General features: G+C 40.0%; 1 protein-coding gene and 1 long non-coding RNA gene across 9 annotated transcripts in view; one reads left to right on the top strand and one right to left on the bottom strand.

Moving 5' to 3' along the window:
- arhgef37 (Rho guanine nucleotide exchange factor (GEF) 37) overlaps nt 1-17,772 on the top strand; it is a 37,773-nt gene extending 20,001 nt beyond the window's left edge. For all 8 annotated transcript variants that reach the window (XM_051954354.1, XM_051954352.1, XM_051954353.1 and 5 more), the window contains exons 11-17: nt 900-1,013; nt 1,193-1,362; nt 2,784-2,931; nt 3,144-3,272; nt 5,268-5,463; nt 6,049-6,218; nt 11,889-17,772. In XM_051954354.1, coding sequence (XP_051810314.1) covers nt 900-1,013; nt 1,193-1,362; nt 2,784-2,931; nt 3,144-3,272; nt 5,268-5,463; nt 6,049-6,218; nt 11,889-12,107 — 1,146 coding nt within the window. In that variant the 3' untranslated portion in view covers nt 12,108-17,772. The remainder of the gene's footprint in view (nt 1-899; nt 1,014-1,192; nt 1,363-2,783; nt 2,932-3,143; nt 3,273-5,267; nt 5,464-6,048; nt 6,219-11,888) is intronic.
- LOC127535740 (uncharacterized) overlaps nt 1-18,360 on the bottom strand; it is a 511,585-nt gene that overhangs the window by 264,665 nt on the left and 228,560 nt on the right. The gene's annotated exons all lie outside the window — the stretch shown is intronic.

Genomic DNA, 18,360 nt, shown 5'->3' with positions numbered 1-18,360 from the left:
GTTAATTGGTTACTGTAAATTGCCCGTAGGTGTGAATGTGAGTGTGATTGTCTGTATATGTAGCCCTGTGACAGACTGGTGACCTGTCCAGGATGTCCCCTGCCTTCGCCCGAGTCAGTTGGGATAGACTCCAGCACCCCCCACGACCCTAGTGAGGATAAAGTGGCGTGTAGAGAATGGATGGATGGATGGATAGTTACTGTACTTGGTGGTGCTATGGTTAGCACTGTCACAACTAGAAGGTCCTGGTTTCAAATCTCTGCTGCAGTATTACTGTGTGGAATTTACCTCATATGCTAATGTGAGAACATCAATTCTGTGTAACACAGTCAAATCTGCAGCTCTTTGTCTCCACAGAATCTAATTTGACATGTACCCATACCTTTGTCGGCATTGTTATTGTAGGTCTTAAATGGAGGATGAAGAGCACATATTACCTTCCCCTGTTTAAATTTTACCAGCACAGACTGTGACGGGTGACTTTCCAGTCACTAGTCACTGATGGAGAAGTGTAATATAATAAGATATTTATTTATGTTGTTATCATATGTTTTTGACTCACGCTGTGTAAACTCAGGAGGCGCCGCTACGTCCCCGCAGTCATGTGTACCTTTCCACTCTAAAATTACCCTCCAAGCTGTTTTTCTTCCTATTCTGTTCCCAACCAACAGGGACCTTTTTTTTTTTTTTTTTTTTTTTTTTTTTTACATTTGTCTGCTAATATTAGGCCAAGTAAAGTATATGTTTACTTTTCTTTCTTGCTTGCTTTCTTGCTTTCTTGCTTTCTTTCTCTCTTTCTTTCTTTCTTTCTTTCTTTCTTTCTTGTTGACAGTTGCTGTACAGTAAGTATGCTCACAGTTTCCACAGCACAGTACTCAGTGTTTGTTGTTGGTCTTTAGGCGTTCCTGGCCTGCAAGACTGAAGAGTTTGACTTTGATATGGATGGAGAAAAGGCACCTATTTGCTACAAGGAGATCACTACTGCACTCAGACAATGGATTCTTCCGACATTTGTAAGTCATTTACATGTAGATGCCACTGGTGGAAAAAAGTAGTCAAATGCTTTAAAACAAAACCAAAACAATGTGATCGATGAACCCAGTCAGTGTGCCGTTACTGATGCTATAAATAGAAAAAGCTGTAAAAATAGAAAAAGTCCATGATCGCTCTTTTCTTCCTTCCTTCCTTACAGGAGAAGAGGATGAGGACTTTGATCCACAAGCCACTGTGTGCGCTCCGTGACCTCCTGGTGGGCCCAAGGAACCTGATCAGAAAGAGGCTTGACAAGCTTCTCGACTACGAGCTGATAGAGGCCAAACCCACTCTGAGCTACGAGGAACAGGCTGTGGCAAACACATACAGGTAGAGAGAGAGATTGTTTGAAAATTACAGGCTATAACTGGGATGGTTTTGTTCAGTCTGCTAATTGAGGGCATAAATTAATGGCTTAACTGATCCATGAACCATGTGGGTCCCCACCTACAGTTTGGATAACATGAAATATGGATTCATCCTAAAGTTTAACCACAATAGTATGAAATACAGGTTTAGTGTCTCTGTTACTTTCAGTCAAAGTCTAATGCCCTTTATCACACTTTGAAAGAAAGTTATTCAGATTTCCACCAAAGCTCAATTAGCCATGCTCAACCTTTCCACTAAGTTTTGCTGCCAGATAAGCAACAACGCTGAAAACATAATGTGCCTCGACTTTAGAAATAGTTACCTAAATCTTGATATAAAGCTGCAGTGACAAGATACAACATGGACATGTTGACAGTGGCAACCATGCCACTATATTGTTTCTGTTATTCAAAAAAATATGACATTATGTGAGTTTTGTGATCTGTTGCACCCTTGGTATCCATCAATACACTATTATATATTACAGTATGGTACGCAGTATTAAATTTCAGTTCAGTTTCACTGGATATTTCAAATTGATTAGCTTCCTCATTTAAGTAATTTCAGTAAAGACGTCCTTTGGCGATAATGTTAGCATTGAAATTAAGCTTAAAGAACTTTTTCAAAAATATAGTTAGAAAATTGTGAATTCACAGATCTGCAGTGGTATCAAATATATATCAAAATTTGTATTTATTGTAAATCTGTTTGTAAACGTTTCTGCACGGTGGCTCAGTTGTTGCAACCGTCGCCTCACAGCTAGAAGATGCTGGGCCTGGGATCTTCCTATGCAACACAGATTTTCACCAGGTTTGCGTCATGTGTGACCTTCGGGACATGTGCAATACTGTTTTATGTGCAATACTGTTTTTCTATGTGTTATATGTGCAATACTGTTTTATGTGCAATACTGTTTTTCTATGTTATATGTGCAATACTGTTTTATGTGCAATACTGTTTTTCTATGTTATATGTGCAATACTGTTTTTTACGTGTCTTATGTGCAATATTGTTTTTATGTGTTTTATGCGCAATACTGTTTTTTACGTGTCTTATGTGCAATATTGTTTTTATGTGTTTTATGCGCAATACTGGTAGCACAGCTCTGAGTCCAAGACAAATTTCCCCAAGTGGGACAATAAAGTATATATTGATTGATTGATTGATTGATTCTCCAGCTTCCTTCCACAGTCAAAAACCAAGCTGAGGTTAATTGATGACTCTAGGTTGTCATTAGGTGTGAATGTGAGTGTGATCGGTTGTTTGTCTCTGTGTGTAGTCCTGTGATAAACTGGCGACCTGTCCCCCGCCTTCACCCTTAGTCAGCTGAGATAGCAAACATCCCAGCTAAATGCAAACGTCTCACCCTCTTCTCCCCTCAGGACCATGAACACGCTGCTCCTTAACGAGCTTCCTCAGTTTAACGGTCTGGCTCTGCAGATGATCTGGAGCATGTTGGGGACATTCAGCTGTCTGCACAAAGACCTGGCCTCAGACATGGAGCAGCTGTTCCAGAGCTTTGCACAGCAGGTACACACTTGTAATCACCCCAACACAGAAATATAATAAAGGAAAAAAAGATACCAGGTTGTGATCTGTGGGTTGTCCAAGACAGTTCTGAGATTTCTTAAAAACTTGTTATTGCCATTGAGAAAACCTGAAGGAATCATTAATTATATTCAAAAGCAACGTTAAATTTTGATGCATTGCTTCTTTCTTTTGCTCCATCTGTCTCCCTCCAGCTCCCTCATAGCTCCGTCCATCCTGCTGCATTCTGGGAGTGGGCAGAGTCTGCGGTGCTTGAAGGTGCGAGGAGGCTGGAGACTTTATGTCAGACTGTGCAGGACACACTCAATGCACCAGTCGTGCAGGTTGGAATTGAATTTTTGTTGTTTTTTATAATGCTTCTCATTGGGTGAATTACTTGTGTTTTATTTGTTTAATTTTTACAAAAGTTGAATTTGTCATCCTAACAGACACACAATGCTGATTAATAGACCTTAAATTAACAATTCCATTAGTCAACAAAACCAGCTGTCGTTGGACACCTGATCTCGGTCACATTCCCTTCTTCCAGTGCAACAACAGCGAAGGAAATTTGAACTGTTTAGTTGTTCAAGGCAATACATTTATACGACACAACAAGCTCTCCAATTTACAGTTGGTATGTAAAGCGCCGGGCAAAATGTTACAGGAGATAACCGTTAGTTATCGTCATAGGAATACTCTAAGGTGATGTCTTCATTACAGTTTTTCCAATAATGGGTAGAACTAAATGCATAATACTCCCATTTAGCAGGCTGAAACGATGCAAGTGGATCCCCTAAATGCTCTTTGTCTTGTCCACTTGCAATTTCTAAGACTAATTTCTGCACTTGAGACTCGATCTGTGCTAAAGAAGAAGTTGTTTTAGTAGTTTTTTCTGCACATGCCTCCTCATTAAAGCTCACTTTAAAAGAACAACAATACCTATGAGCCCTAAACAGTGACGAACAAAATCTGTTCCACCCTCAATATACACTTTATATTACCCAACTAATGTTCCTGAACCTTAGGCTAAAAATGCCAGAAATTACACCAACAGCCAGGCGTAAACTAACCGTGATGTCACCCCTTGGTTTCAACGCCGAGAAAATGAAGCCCGGATTTTGCTACTTCCTGGTCGCCGTTTTGGATTTTTTGGAGCCAGTGACATAAAAAGTGTCATCAAACAGACCGGAGAGCAACTAGGGGCAGGATTGGCTGAGGACTCTCTTATCCCGCCCACATTTTACTGCAGAGGCTTCTGTTGCTGTCTATCAAGTACAGCCACGCCCCCTGGCTCCGACAACTTTAACGATTTATTTAAAATTCAGTATTGATTTATTTTAAGATCGGCCACCTGATCTCTCATTTTGACCATGAAAACTAACAGGAAAAAAATCCTGAGCTGTAGAAAATCAGTCTATTAAATTTTATTTTTTCCAAAAATGAATTGGGGTCTATGGAGCAAAAGCTTTTTGGAGCCAACCCTAGCGGACGGCGGGATATTGCAAGTTTTTGACACTTCCGGGTGGACTTCAGTTCTGGAGCCAGATGCTACGTCCATCTTTATATACAGTCTATGCCAACAGCTCATGACAAGTTACCTTAAGGACTCATATCTCCCTGTGTTAACTTTATTTTCTTTATATAATATGTTGATCTGTGATAAAAATGCTGCTCCAGAATAGTAGGCCAGTAGTGTGAGCGCTAAGGTGAAGCAACAAGTGTTTGCTGCAGAAGAAAGCACTTGTTTCTGCCTCTAGAAGTGTTTGCATTCTGATCTCCTGACGTAGTCATTATGCCTTTTTTTTGAAGTAATGCATCAATTTTTCTTTCCCGTGTGTCACTGCCGCTTGCATATCTTTTTCAGATGACCTTGAAGTGGGTCACATTCCTTCAAACTGGCCAAACAACTTTTATTAATAACCTGCTGAAAGAACAGGATGTACAGTCACGTCATGCTTTGTGTGAGGTTACAATAATAACCTCAGACAGGTGATAATTCAGCTGTGCTGTCCAACATGTTAATCTGTGAAGAATTTGCCAAATCATCAGGCTGTGTGTTGGCATTTATGTGGAATTACAAGTCAGTCATAGATTCTGAATGTGGGACTTCTTGTTCTGTAACTTTCTTAAATATTTCAAAGTATGTTCTTATAATTCTTGACAGGAAATGTTGAATATTGATTTAGTTAGATTTTTTGTCAAAATTGTGTGTAAATTCCAAACACCTGTATACTTAAATTTTACCTTTTTTCTTTTTTTTGCTTTTTAATTATGCAACATACCTGAAACAGAGATATATGTTGAGAGTTAACACTTAACTTAATATTCTTCATCAGCCTCTGAGCCCATCCTCTCAGCGTCGTCTCAAGCAGCTAACAGACAAGCATGGCTCTGGAAAGATCTACCAGGTGATGACCACAGTGGTGGGCAGCCGGGACCTGGACCTGAACCTGGTTAAGGGGGAGCTGGTGGCTGTAATCAGCGAAGCCGACACCCGCGGAGACAAGCGAAGATGGCTGGTTGATGCAGGAGGTGAAAGCCGCTATGTTACTATGATTATCATTCTAAATTGCAACTCAGCTAAGCTGCACACTTTGCTCTAGAAGACAATGTTTGTAATTCTGGTTACATTCAAGATTGTTTTTGTTATCCAAAAAGAACGACATACCTGGTAGAAATGACTGAAGAACAAATTGTTGTCTGCATATGGATATTGGGAATAACAAATATGACCAAGAAATGCATAGAAGCCAGAAGTTAAGAGTAAAACCAAGGATGATGTTGACCTCTGTATGGCAAATACTGTGGCATCAGTGCAGCTTTGCTTAAATACAACACATTGAGGACATCTTGTGGTCAATTGTTGTTATTACAATGAGCCAACTTTCTGTTATTGTAGCTTCTTTACCTTGATATTTCAGTTAATAAAGTACATTTGTACAGTCAATATGGCAGTGTTTTAACCTTGATCTTAAAATTAGAATAAAATTTGGAGTATCTGCTTTTGTACGTAGTTGTTTTTTAACGGGTAAGGGATATGTTATTGAAATTATAATAAATACACTAATATCGTCTACATGGACCACTTTAGTCTTAACCTGTGTGTGTCACCTGCAGGCAGAAGAGGCTACGTTTCGAACTCGAAGCTCATTCGATATCACCAGCCAGCGGAGGACCCGCCCCCTTCGCCACACTTGACCCTGCCAGAGGGCATGAGTGGAGTCAGAAGACACTCCTACACCCCACAGAGCCAGCAGCTGACGGTCACGAGGCAGCCTTGCTTCCAGGTAATTCACTGAGTGGTTTATAGATTGATTGATTGCTTAAATCCTGTGTCACCACCAACAGAAGACGGTAAACAATCACACTAATGACAGATAACTCAGAGCTGGGATGTGTGCAGCTAAAGATTAAAAGCAGCCTCGTTAACTCTTGCATCTGACTGTATTGATTGTTTAGTTTGTGGTTGTTAAAGGACTCTTGTGGGAATATCTCCATAGGGGTACAGAGGAACATTTCCAGCAACCATCACTCCTGTGTTCTAATGCTACATTGTGTTAGCTAATGGTGTTGAAAGGTCAATTTATAATCAGAAAACCTTTGTGGAATTATGTTAGCACATGAATAAAGTGTAAGTTTTCATGGAAAACATGAAATTGTCTGGGTGACCCCAAACTTTTGAACAGTAGTGTAGCAGGCAGCCATATTGCACATGCTAATTATATGCATGAAAACACGTCTGTCTGTTAGTAGCCCCCAACAGGGAAATATCCAGTGGTCGTGTGTGACACATTTAAAACAGTAGTGAAATAAAACTGCCTTGGAAATTTTACAAACCAGTTTAAATACTGGGCTTTAGATCCCAGAGTGTTATTTGTTTTGTGAATATGCCGAAGTAATTTAAATGTTACGGTTAAAACCCTACAAAATCATTCATAATATGTGCTAGAAAGCAAATCTCGTTCCGAAATCGCGCGATTTTGCGAGCTCTCGCGCGATTTCGGAACGAGATTTGCGCTCTAGCATCCTGAGATTTGGATACAGACCACAACAAAGAGCGATCGCCAGGTAATGTGGAGGTTTTCGTTCACTTCTCATCTCTAGTATTTTGTGGGACACTCATTGAGACTATCTGAGCCGGTCAGTGTGGGGAAAAAAGCACGTTGGGGCGGACTTTGACGCGGGGGCGCCAGCTGCCCCATACTTTTCGCTAGCCGAGCTGCTAGCTGAGCTGCTAAGCTGCCTGCCTGGCTAGATACTGGAGCTATGTCGAAAATTAATTTCTCCATCACTCACATGTATGAACTTACATATGGAAACAGACCCCAGGTTGAAAAAAAACCGAAGTTCCCCTTTAACTATCAAAGTGAGGACATTTTGGCCGGTCCTTACTTTGAAACAGCCATGTTTGAGGGTGAAGACTTGTTTTTAGAGAACAGGTATGAATTGAGGTTTGGTTAGGGTAAGGATTAAGTTTAGGCAATCAGTTGTAATGGTTAAGGTTAGGGTAAGGCTCTAGGAATGCATTACACTTAAGGATGTCCTCACTAAGATAGAAGTACAAGTGTGTGTGTGTGTGTGTGTGTGTGTGTGTGTGTGTGTGTGTGTGTGTGTGTGTGTGTGTGTGTGAGTTCCTAAATTAAATGTTGCAGACTTGGTGTGTCTGAAGAATTGACTGATCGATGTGACAGCGTTCTCCAGCGGAAGCATCAATCTGTCACATGCCTGACTCTGTGTGTGTCCGTGCATTTGTGTCTATCTTTGTGAGGACCAGATTTTACCTCCGAGGTGCGACTGTTTTGGAATTTAAGGACTAGATGGTTTAACTTAGAGTTAGGCATTTATTTTTGAGAATTAACATTTATGTAGAGATGTAAGAAGTGCGTTAATTCAGCAAGTGTTCTCACAAAGATGGAAAGACATGCTTGTGTGTGTGTGTGTTATTAATGGAAAGGTCTGTAATTAGCTGTTTAACCTTGTACGTGGGTTACTTTGCGAAGGGTTGCCCGTTAATTTATGCGACGCAGGGCTGCAGGCTGAGATAGAGCTTGTTGCAAGATTGATTTACATTTGTGGCACATGTGAGTGTGAGAGGGGAGTGTCATGGCTTGTAAATTTGTGATGGTTTATGTGACTGAGTGTTCATGAGAGCGGGAGAGGGAGATTTAGCTGTGCGCATGTGTGTGTGAGTGTGTGTCCATGTGTGTGAGATGTGCCTTCATACTGCGTCGCCTGTTAAAGTGAGTGATTGCTCCGGTGACCTTATATCCACGCATGTTCATCCCTCACGACCCTGAGCGTGCTCATACACAGAACATACACATACCCAGGCTCTGTCCACCGTGCTGCAGATAAAGCACCAATTTTCACTTCTTTCTTTTCTTTCATCCACACTAAACTGTTGTTTTCCGCGGCAGAAAATGCTGCTCATACTGTTCTTTTGTTAAAGACTGGTACATGTCTGCCACCTAAGCTGTAAATAATACAACAAGAGCAAAATTGCAAGAGGTGCTCGATACAAAAAGAACATCCACACGGCTTTCATTTACCATAACAAGAGAAGTCTGTCTGATAGAAAATCTGATTTAAGGAAACTTGGATACACTAGTTCCTTTTTTTTTTAACTCACAAGACAGAGTTTGTTGACGTGCAGGCTCCATATGTGCACAGCAAAATGAGCGAGGAGCAGGACACAAACACGAAAAAGGAAGATTTGTTTGCAAAAAAGTAACTCAACGTCTAGTATGGAAATGTTTCAGCCGCAAGGGTGGTGTTTTCCAAACACGAGTGCTCTGTCAGCAGTGTCTTTCAGTTGTTGCCACCACGGCTAATTTGTTTGACCATTTAAATTAGCACCACAAAGCTCTGCATGACAAGTGCAAAGCCACATCTGGCTGCTATCCAATGCAAAAAAAAAAAAAAAATTGGATGTGTTTGTTTGTGCTACACCAAGTATCCCTCACTGTGAGCTGAGATGGACTTGAAGCACTCTTGAAGCACTGATCAACTCTTTGTCTTATTTCAACCACAAGGTTAATGTTTCTTCGTTGCAGTAAGGTAATGAGAGTACGTGGCTTTAATTGGGTAATATGTTGTGATTGTTAGATGTACATTGTGTCATTTTTGGCGTTAGGAGTCTTTCAGTCAAAGCAGTAACTAAAGATGTGGTTTGATAATGTGTTAATGTGGGATCATATTTAAAATGATTGCAACTGAAAATCAATCTGATGAAACTCAGACAGGAATCATTATGAGGTGTCGAGGTAACGTATCAAAGATATATTTATGTTACGTTTAGTCGCATATATTCGCATACATGTCATTAATCAGAAATACAGTGTAGACATTGTTAATGTGGTAAATGACTATTCTAGCTGGAAACGGCTGATTTTTAATGGAATATCTCCATAGGGGTACAGAGGAACATTTCCAGCAACCATCACTCCTGTGTTCTAATGCTACATTGTGTTAGCTAATGGTGTTGAAAGGCTCATTGATGATTAGAAAACCCTTGTGGAATTATGTTATCACATGAATGAAAATGAGAGTTTTCAGGGAAAGTATGAAATTGTCTGGATGGCCCCAAACTTTTGAACGGTAGTGTGTATGACATCCGTGTCATCCTAATATTAAGAATTTCTAGCTAAGATGCATAAAGGGTTTCATTAAAATAGGAGAACTTACTATTCCCTTAAAGAATCGGACAAAGCATTTCTGTTGTAGTGTATTGTTGCCATTAAAAATGAGGAAATTACCAGGAAGGAGATAGAAATAGATTACATGAAATTTCCATTGTGCTTTAATATAAAAAGCTTCCTTGCTTTCAACCAGACGTTCATACTTTCACTTCTATTGGAAACAACCATATTTAGATTTAGATTTCCTCCTACGTCTGTCAAAAATCCTGACAAATGCAGTGGGAGTAAAGCTTTTAGGCATCAAAGCGAGAGTATTATTCATACATTCCAGTCTGGCTTTTAGAGACACGCAGGCAGACTCAATTAACTCTGTTTCTTTCTCCCACCTTTATGGCACCGCCATGATGTCATGACCATACACCAGCACAAAGAGGTGCTGATTAGCTGCACTACACTCCTCTTGACTTTCTTCATTTCCATCACAAACTTAGCTGCAGCAAATGCTCGCCCGTCTCCACAACATGAACCACTTCTCTGCCGATGGCCGTGGTCACTTTACGTTTTAAAATTTCTTCTGTTTCACCTCGTCCCCGCGTCTGCCTGGCAAAATGCTAATTAAATGCTGATTGGTGTAGACCGTCAGCGCAGAGCTAATGTCGTAGCTGAGAGGTGGGCTGAGGTGAAGGGTTTGTTAATGACACCAAGCAGCCGGCTAAACTCGGCTATTAGCACTGTTGGGGCACTCTGTCATACCAACACAAGGCTCATTAGGAAGCCTTCATTCTGTGTACGTGCATGAGGGGGGTGATGAGATGGGATTTGTCAAGACATAACTAGTGGGCTTAACCTTTTCACAGAATATTACAATGATTTGTGGTTGTGGTATTGTGTGTATGTGTGTGTGCGTGTCCATGAGTGTTCACATTTGTACCATACCTGTGTTCGTGCATTCTCTCGTGCTTGTTCGTTTGCACAGTTGTGTGTAAGTGTGTAACTCGCACTGTGATGTGCTGTGTGTATCTAGTAGCAATGAGAAAAACGCAGGGGAAGTGCCCGTGCTATACATGTGTATTGATTTGTTTTTTCAATTATCTCAGTTATTGCTCCAAGTAGTTTTGTGAAGACAGTAATTTTCTAGAATATCTCCAAAACTACGTCCATCAGTCTCACCTTTATGTTTATAATAAACTCTAACATCAGCATGTTGCACTATAATGTGACATTTTCACTTGTTAATCCAGTAGAGTTGCCAACTTCCGTATGAATCAAAATAGGTCGTGTGTGTATGTAAATTAAACCGTGTGTGAAACATTGATTAAAAATGATGAAATCTGTTCCACCGATATACATTACAAGAGGCTTTCTCTAAATCAGTAAACCATATTAAATTATTTGCTTGTATATGCATATAGGAATTAGCCATACTTAAACTACTAATTATATACATGAAATTTGTTTGTTTGCCAATAAAGGAGCATCCAGCATCCTAACAAAACACCTGTTACGAGCTACAGTGCATCTATGTTAAGTGCCTGTGTTTCAGCTTGTTAATAGTTAATATCCATACCTAACATGCCAATTGTGACCAGTTTGTTGTCATATTGATGTTTTTTTTTCCAACAGGCAAAGCCAGAGGTGTTATATGAACGTCAGCATGATGTCTCTTGAATGTCCTAAGGCAGGGGTGTAAAGTATTCGGCCCGCGGGTCACAATCGGCCTGCCAGAGGGTGTAACTCAGCCCATGGGATGACTTAAGAAATCATTTCTAGATCTACTATATGCTTCAGTTCCAGACATCTGAGACTAAATATTTTGTGCCTTTGTAGACACACTGCCATCTGTAAGTTATAATGTGGAAATAATAAACTGAGTATAATACTGTAATATTGTTGAAATTGTGCTCATTTTTCTTAAGAATCTTCATGCTGTTCATTCTGTTTCGTAAAAAGATGTCATAATTTTATTTTTTTCATGTTATGTTTGCAGGTTATTATGCTAAGATTGTACTGGTCTGACCCACTTGAGATCAAATTGGGATGTATCATGCCCCTGAGCTAAAATCAGTCTTTACACCCCTGCCTTAAGGAATTAAGCATAAACATCCACATGAACCACAAGGAAAACCTAAATGGCAATCAAATGTTTCTCTGGTCTCACAAAACAGGTTTTTGGTCATAACTTAAGAATTTGTTCATGAGTTAATAATCACTAAAAGGAAAAAGATCAGGTCTATACAGCCATGAAATCATTTTTTGAGGGGAATAACGTGATCTGTAGAGATTATTCATCTGTTATTGACTCAGCATTTCATTTTCCAGGTGTTGGCAGTTTATGACTTTACGGCGAGGGGGAACCATGAAGTTTCTGTCCGGGCTGGAGAACCTGTTCGTGTCCTTGAGCCACATGACAAACGAGGGAACCCTGAATGGAGCCTGGTGGAGGCAGGAGGCGGTCAGAGAGGATACGTGCCCTCCAACTACCTCGCCATGATGCCGATGGGGACAGGGCCGTCCAGCAGCTACTACCCTTACTGCTAGGAGAGGCGGAGGAAGGAAGTAGGGCAGCGTATATCAGCATGTGCAGTATGAGAAGGATCTTTTTCAATACTATATTTTTGAATGCTAACAGCAATAGTTTTTAAATGAAGCTACAGCTGCTTCTCAAACGGTAGCATGCAACTACAGCTTGACCGTCAAATACTTTTATTTTCGGTGTCAAAATCAGTGTTTTTAAAAAGATATCAGAGCAACTACTTAATCTACATGTATGCAATGGTCACTGTGTGAGCGCTAAAATGCTAAGTTTTGTTAGCTGACTGCTGTGTTCAATTTGACAACTGGAATTTTTAAATATCTTTTCATGGCTTTCTTGACACCCAAATCCTGTGCAAAGCAGTGCAGGGAGAATCTCAGAATCACCTTGAAAGTTAATTAAAGGAAAGATTAAGTGTACCAACCTTTCGCTTTCACAGGTAAGGGGTCATTGGCCATGTCTTAGGCTATTCCTGTACTAACTTGAATGCATATGAAAATCAATCTAATCCTGCATTTTGTAGCACGAAAAACTCTGAAGTGAGCATGACACAAGTTTGATGTAATGCTGTGGACTAATTCAGTTTTCTCTCTCTTTTTTTGACCGTAGCATCATACGAGCTCTAGCTAAACATCAGAAAGTACTGGACGATTCGACAGTCAGAAAATGCGATAAAGCTGCTGGTTTAAGTGGCTGGAATGTGTGCAATAGAAGACATTTATGCATTGCTACTATTTTTTTTTAGCTCAGCGTGGACAGTAAATCTGTAAGTGTCGATGGAAAGTATTTGATGTCCAGATTTTTTGACTTTTCCAAGTCATAACTTACAGCATTTTTCAGATATTCAGTCTTTTCCATGAACCAGATAGCAGCTATTATTGTCCGTAAAAGCTGCAAGGGCAATCTCACCTGGTCAGACCTACTTTCTCCATCACTTTCAACATGGCAAAAGTCTGAACTCCACCCATCTCCATTATTTTCTTGAGGCATAACAGAGAGCAGACACAAAACTTGGGTCAATAATGGTGCTAAATTGTAGAAAAACATTGATTGCATTGGTATACAAACGTTTGGAAATTGTCAGCTTCCGAGATATAATTGGTTATATCTTACATACTTTGACAAGTTGAACTGAAAAACAAATGAAAAAACTGATGATTGGCTAATGTCTCCAAGATGTTTAATGACAAAGTTTTATTCTGTATTTATATGTACATAAATCTTGCGTTTGAAAGAATACTTCTGTCTGAATTGTCAAAATGCTACCCTAGCAAGGATTAAACAAAAGAAGTCTCATGACTCATTGTAACTAAATGTATTAGGAAAATACAAACTGAAACAACACTGAAAACATCCTATAGAACAACAGTTATTCAGTATTTGCATGATGCTTTTTGGATTTTCTCGTACACAGCATCATCCCTTCACATATTCCAACAGTAGTCAGCCAGCATAGATGGACTCCATTTTCCCTGATGGGTTATTTGGACACTGCACAGTCCATTTTTCCTCTCTTGATATTCCTCTTGCAACTGGAGAAACCATACAAAAATAACAATCACTACTGTGATGTGTTGGTTCTCGCCAAATCATTGGAACTGCAAAAGGCATAGATTTTCTTTTTTGTGGAGCCAGTGATGAAAATTAGTTGCATGTATGTTACAACAACGATGTGGGGCTCAACTCTTGTCCTGCATCCAAAATGAAGACAACATGCCTTTTTCACAACAGCAGCTGTACTGCGCTTTTGAGATTACTTCACCACAAATATAACAGAAGTTATCTTTGTTGTTTACACAGTTTCAAGGCATCTCTAATTCCTCAGGTAAAAACTAAAAGACAGTTTGATAAAAGTATCACACACTGACAAAAGCTGTTACATATGACTTAGATTGATGCTCGCCGTGTCTTATGAAATGTAACAGAGAGGCCGTGTTCTATGTAAACATTAGCATAGATGAATATGTTCTACATTGCAGAAATGTTTTGAGTCAACTTGTAGCTCAGACATATACATATCCTTTAACTGATAATCCCTCTCTCATGTAGAATTTCAATATTTGACTTGTTACTGTATCTTGATAACATGAGCCAACCATCAGTTTTTACTTATTCTTTTGTCTTTTTTAGTAACTGAAAGTAGGTAAAGTTTAGCTACTTCTGTTCTGGAAGCATTTTGCTTGTGGACCAGTGTTAGAAGGAAAACCTAACGGTTAAAAAGACGTGAAGAGCTGAGATTAATGATGCTCCATAAAAATGAAGGCAATCTTTTTTATTATTCCCACTGAGATGTTAACAGGAGCTGGAGTTTAGTTTGTTGCTTCCAGCTGTTTGTAGGAATCTTTCTTCTGTAGCATCAAGCAGTAGCAAGATCCATATCCCTGACACTGAAGCATTTTTCTGTATAGTCCAGTCTCGTGACAAATGTGGATATGTCTGATTGAAGCTTTGAGGAACCTTAATGGGAAGATGACTTATGTCTGAATGACAGAATGCCATCACTTTAGCAGACTGATGAAGTTTTCCATGTCTGAAAAGGGCTTATGTGACACAGGAAGGAAGCAGCAGCCCTGCAGCTGGTTGTTTTTTGGTGTCATGGACATTCGGGAAGGTTAGACGCTTTCTGTGACTTTAGGCTGAAGGACAATCTTAAAGTTGCACTGAAAATTTGTTATGGCTTGTTACAAGGCAGCAGAGACGATGAGGAGAATAGTTTCGAGGGCTCGCGGGGGCCATATGAGCTGAATGAGAGGAGAGGAGTCCGGGGCCTACCCTTGACTCATTTCACGTGATCCTCAGAGGCTGAGAAGGGCACTTTGAATTGATAAAGATAGGCTGCATGTTCTCGTTAGAGGGCGTGTGTGTTAGCGAGCTAACTGGAACACTTAGACATATAGAGAGCAAATTGTATGTGTGTGTGTGTGCATCTGCGTGAGATGAAATTGTGCTGACAGGTGAGTGTGTGTGTGTTCCCCGAGTCTCCTCCTCACCTGGAGGCAACAGCAGCAGCACTGTATCGAGACTGACAGGTACACAGCGCTCTCATCATCTCAGACTGTGTAATGTGATGTAAATGTAAAATGTCTCCAGGGCCGAGCAGGAGAGGGAGGAGGAGAGGAAGAAACTCATACAGGGAGGAGGAGTGAAGGAGTTGGAGGGTGAACGGAGAGAAGATGTGAGGAGGCATAGCAAGCTGGGAGGAGACGACGAACTGCAGCACAGAGTTATCCTGTTAGTTCGAATCTATTTCTCCCCCTTTTCTGCCCATGAGCTGATTTAAATTCACTCTTTTCTCTCCTCACCATTGTGTTTTCACTCGTTCGGAGCCCATTACAGCAAGAGTTTGATTCTTCCGTCGGGTTTTATGCTTCAAACGGTTCATATCGTAGATGTAGACGAGTCAGGAGCCACTCGCATCTCTATTCATATGCACCTGATGATGCTCGTTGCTATGGATACGGTTCAATCAATGCAGGTCATGCCTCTGTGTGGCATTTCTTCCGAGTGAGACGGACTGTGAAAGCATTTAGCTACAGCAGATTTTAACTCGCTCATGTCCCCTGCACTGGAAGTTTGCCGCCTCATTATCCCAGTGGCCCTTTCTGGAGATTTACAGACCAGCATTGATAATAAGGGCTTCTCCTCATCTATTTACCCCGCGGAGTCCAGAGTGAATGCCTCATATATGCGTTTTATTCCCCTGCTTTCAACTTTTAAAGTCACAGTATTATGTATTGATATGGTGTTCTGGGTAGGAAGCAACTTCCTAACTTGCTACAAAAACTAAATTTAAGTAATTTTCCGATTGTGTAAACTGACAATCTGGAATTGGAGCCTAATAGTTTGTTTATAGTAGTTTGCTTTGAATTCTATATGTGCGTATGGCCCATAATTTTCTTGAAACGCTTCCCCTCTGCCTCACATCATGCCACATCTAAGCATGCATAGAACATTATTCTAATCCGCACCAGTTTCTCTATGGAAAATCCATGTTGGAAGATTTTTATTTGTGTTAAAAGTTTAGTTTTTAGCTATTGGCAAGAAAAGCATTCTACCTACCCATTCTTCAAGTCCATTTCTAGCCTTAAAAGCATGAAAAAAAAATCTAAATAATCATTTTATAGCTGAACTGCTCAATATTTTAATCATAAAATGTCTAAAATCACAACAGGTAGTTTAAAAGGAGAACTTTGTAGCGATGATTTTGCAGATAATTGTCACAAACTGTGAAAATCCATCATCCATGCAGGCAAACAAAGGCTAGCTAAAGAATCAGATAATGTTGCACTATGTGTAAACCAGCAATAGATAATTTTCCAGGTTTTCGAAGCCATAATCTGTCAGATTTTGTGGAATTTTACCTCCAAGTGGCAACAAAATTATATTAATGCTGCTTCAACCTTTCCAGCATAAGAGAATTGTAGATGTTTTACTGAAAAAGACTCTTACTCTTCCAACATGGCCGCACCGTCAGCTCTTCCCGTTACATGGCCGTGTCTTGAGCCTTTTCATGTTGGATTGTGCTGCATCAGCTGCTGTGGATGTGAAGCAGAAAGAGGGAGCCTCGGATTCAGAGCTGCTCAGCTGGAGCTTAGCTGTTCCCATCAGTCTGAATGTCAGGACGGAGCAGAGCAGCAGGAGGGACAGAGAGGGAGAGAGACAGAGAGAGAGCCTGTGTGATGATACTTATGCCAAAATACCAAATGTCCTCAAGGTTAGCGAGATGAGCACGAAAATCTCTCAACCTGAGAACATTTTGTCCACTTTCACCTCTTCAAAGGCCATTTTAGGGGTGAAAGGAACAACTCAGCCGTGTACTGTAAGTGCATTAAGCCTCACATTTTGGGATCTGTTCAATTGGATATTTCTTTAATTCCAATGAATGACAGACTGCTGTTTTAGATGATGTTTCCTGCAAATCAAATTTCAGATGTGTTTTGTGTTATAAAATGTATTTACTGCTCGAAAACTTGCAGATAATTAACTATTTTTACTTTAAAAACCACTCCTGATGAAGATTGTGAACCACTTTCTAATAATAGTGAATGGGGGACTACTCGATTAAATCAAAAACTGGATCATATTTAGGGCATATTTAAGCCATAAACATGTCCGTATGGTTTTGAATGCGTCTATATTAATTACCAAAGGAGGCTGTAGTTTTTCTTATCTCCACTAGAGGGAGGAGGAGACTTTAGTTGGCTGTGTCTGATAAGAAAGACTGTTAATTTCACTGTGGAACTAGAAAATGTGTGTTTTAAAGACCAGCATCATTACCTTTGTCAGTATTGATCCTGACAACTTCTGAGAATGCAGCTGAACAAAATTCTGTACATTCTGTTAATATTGTTATTTTTTTATTATTAATCTGCTGTCAAAGCAACATGTTTAACCTGCTTTTACAGTCTGTACAGCAAATTTGTTTCATAATTTATTGTTTTGTAATTGTGTTTTGAATCATGTTGGTGTTTTAACTTATTCAGCGCCACAGGGTTACATGATGTCAAGATGAAGCATGAAGTCTTTGAAGTGTTGCCAAAGTTGTGATGTTAAACTCGCTCGCTCACACATGTATTCACGCAGCAGATGGGAGTTTCTGCAGTGCAGCAGCGGTATCTGTCAGGGCAGCTGTGGACTGACTGTGTGACTTCAATAAAAACTCAACTGAAACCTGTTCTGTGTCCTTGCATCATTTGACACGAGCACAGAATCCTAAAAAGCAACGAGGTGATACAGATGTTAACCGTAGACTGCACCGATGAAAACAAATGTGGAATTCAAACTGGAAAAAGACTTTAAGGGTTCAGTGTTTGTTCCCAAAGCTTTCTTGTGACTTCTTATAATTTTACCCTCATTTGTGTTCCCACATTTTAGAAAGCCCTGGGCTGCCTGCAGTCTTTTTGTACCTTTTACACATTTAAAATACCAGAACATCTGAGTGCTAGAGAATGCTCCCCGTTTATCAGTCTACAGGGGTGGGCTTTATGTTTTGCTGCCTGAGGGTAAATGCTGGAACTCACTGTAATGGACACTGAAATGATTTAAAACTCTCAGGGCCTGTTGACTGTAGCCTGACTCCACCTACAGTCTTTAAAATGTAAGAACATGTGGGAAAAGCCCTCATCGTTACTTTCCATAATCCAAGAAGGATATAAACTATCATTCAAAAGTTTGGGGTCATTTAAATGCCATTATTTTTTTTAAAGAAAAGCATTTTTTTTCAATGACGATAACATGAAATTAAATGGAAATCCATTC

This window comes from Acanthochromis polyacanthus, chromosome 10 (genome assembly GCF_021347895.1).
Source record: "Acanthochromis polyacanthus isolate Apoly-LR-REF ecotype Palm Island chromosome 10, KAUST_Apoly_ChrSc, whole genome shotgun sequence".
Lineage (NCBI taxonomy): Eukaryota > Metazoa > Chordata > Actinopteri > Pomacentridae > Acanthochromis > Acanthochromis polyacanthus.
Note: the sequence above shows the minus strand (reverse complement) of the source record. Positions and strands in the feature narration are given on the sequence as shown.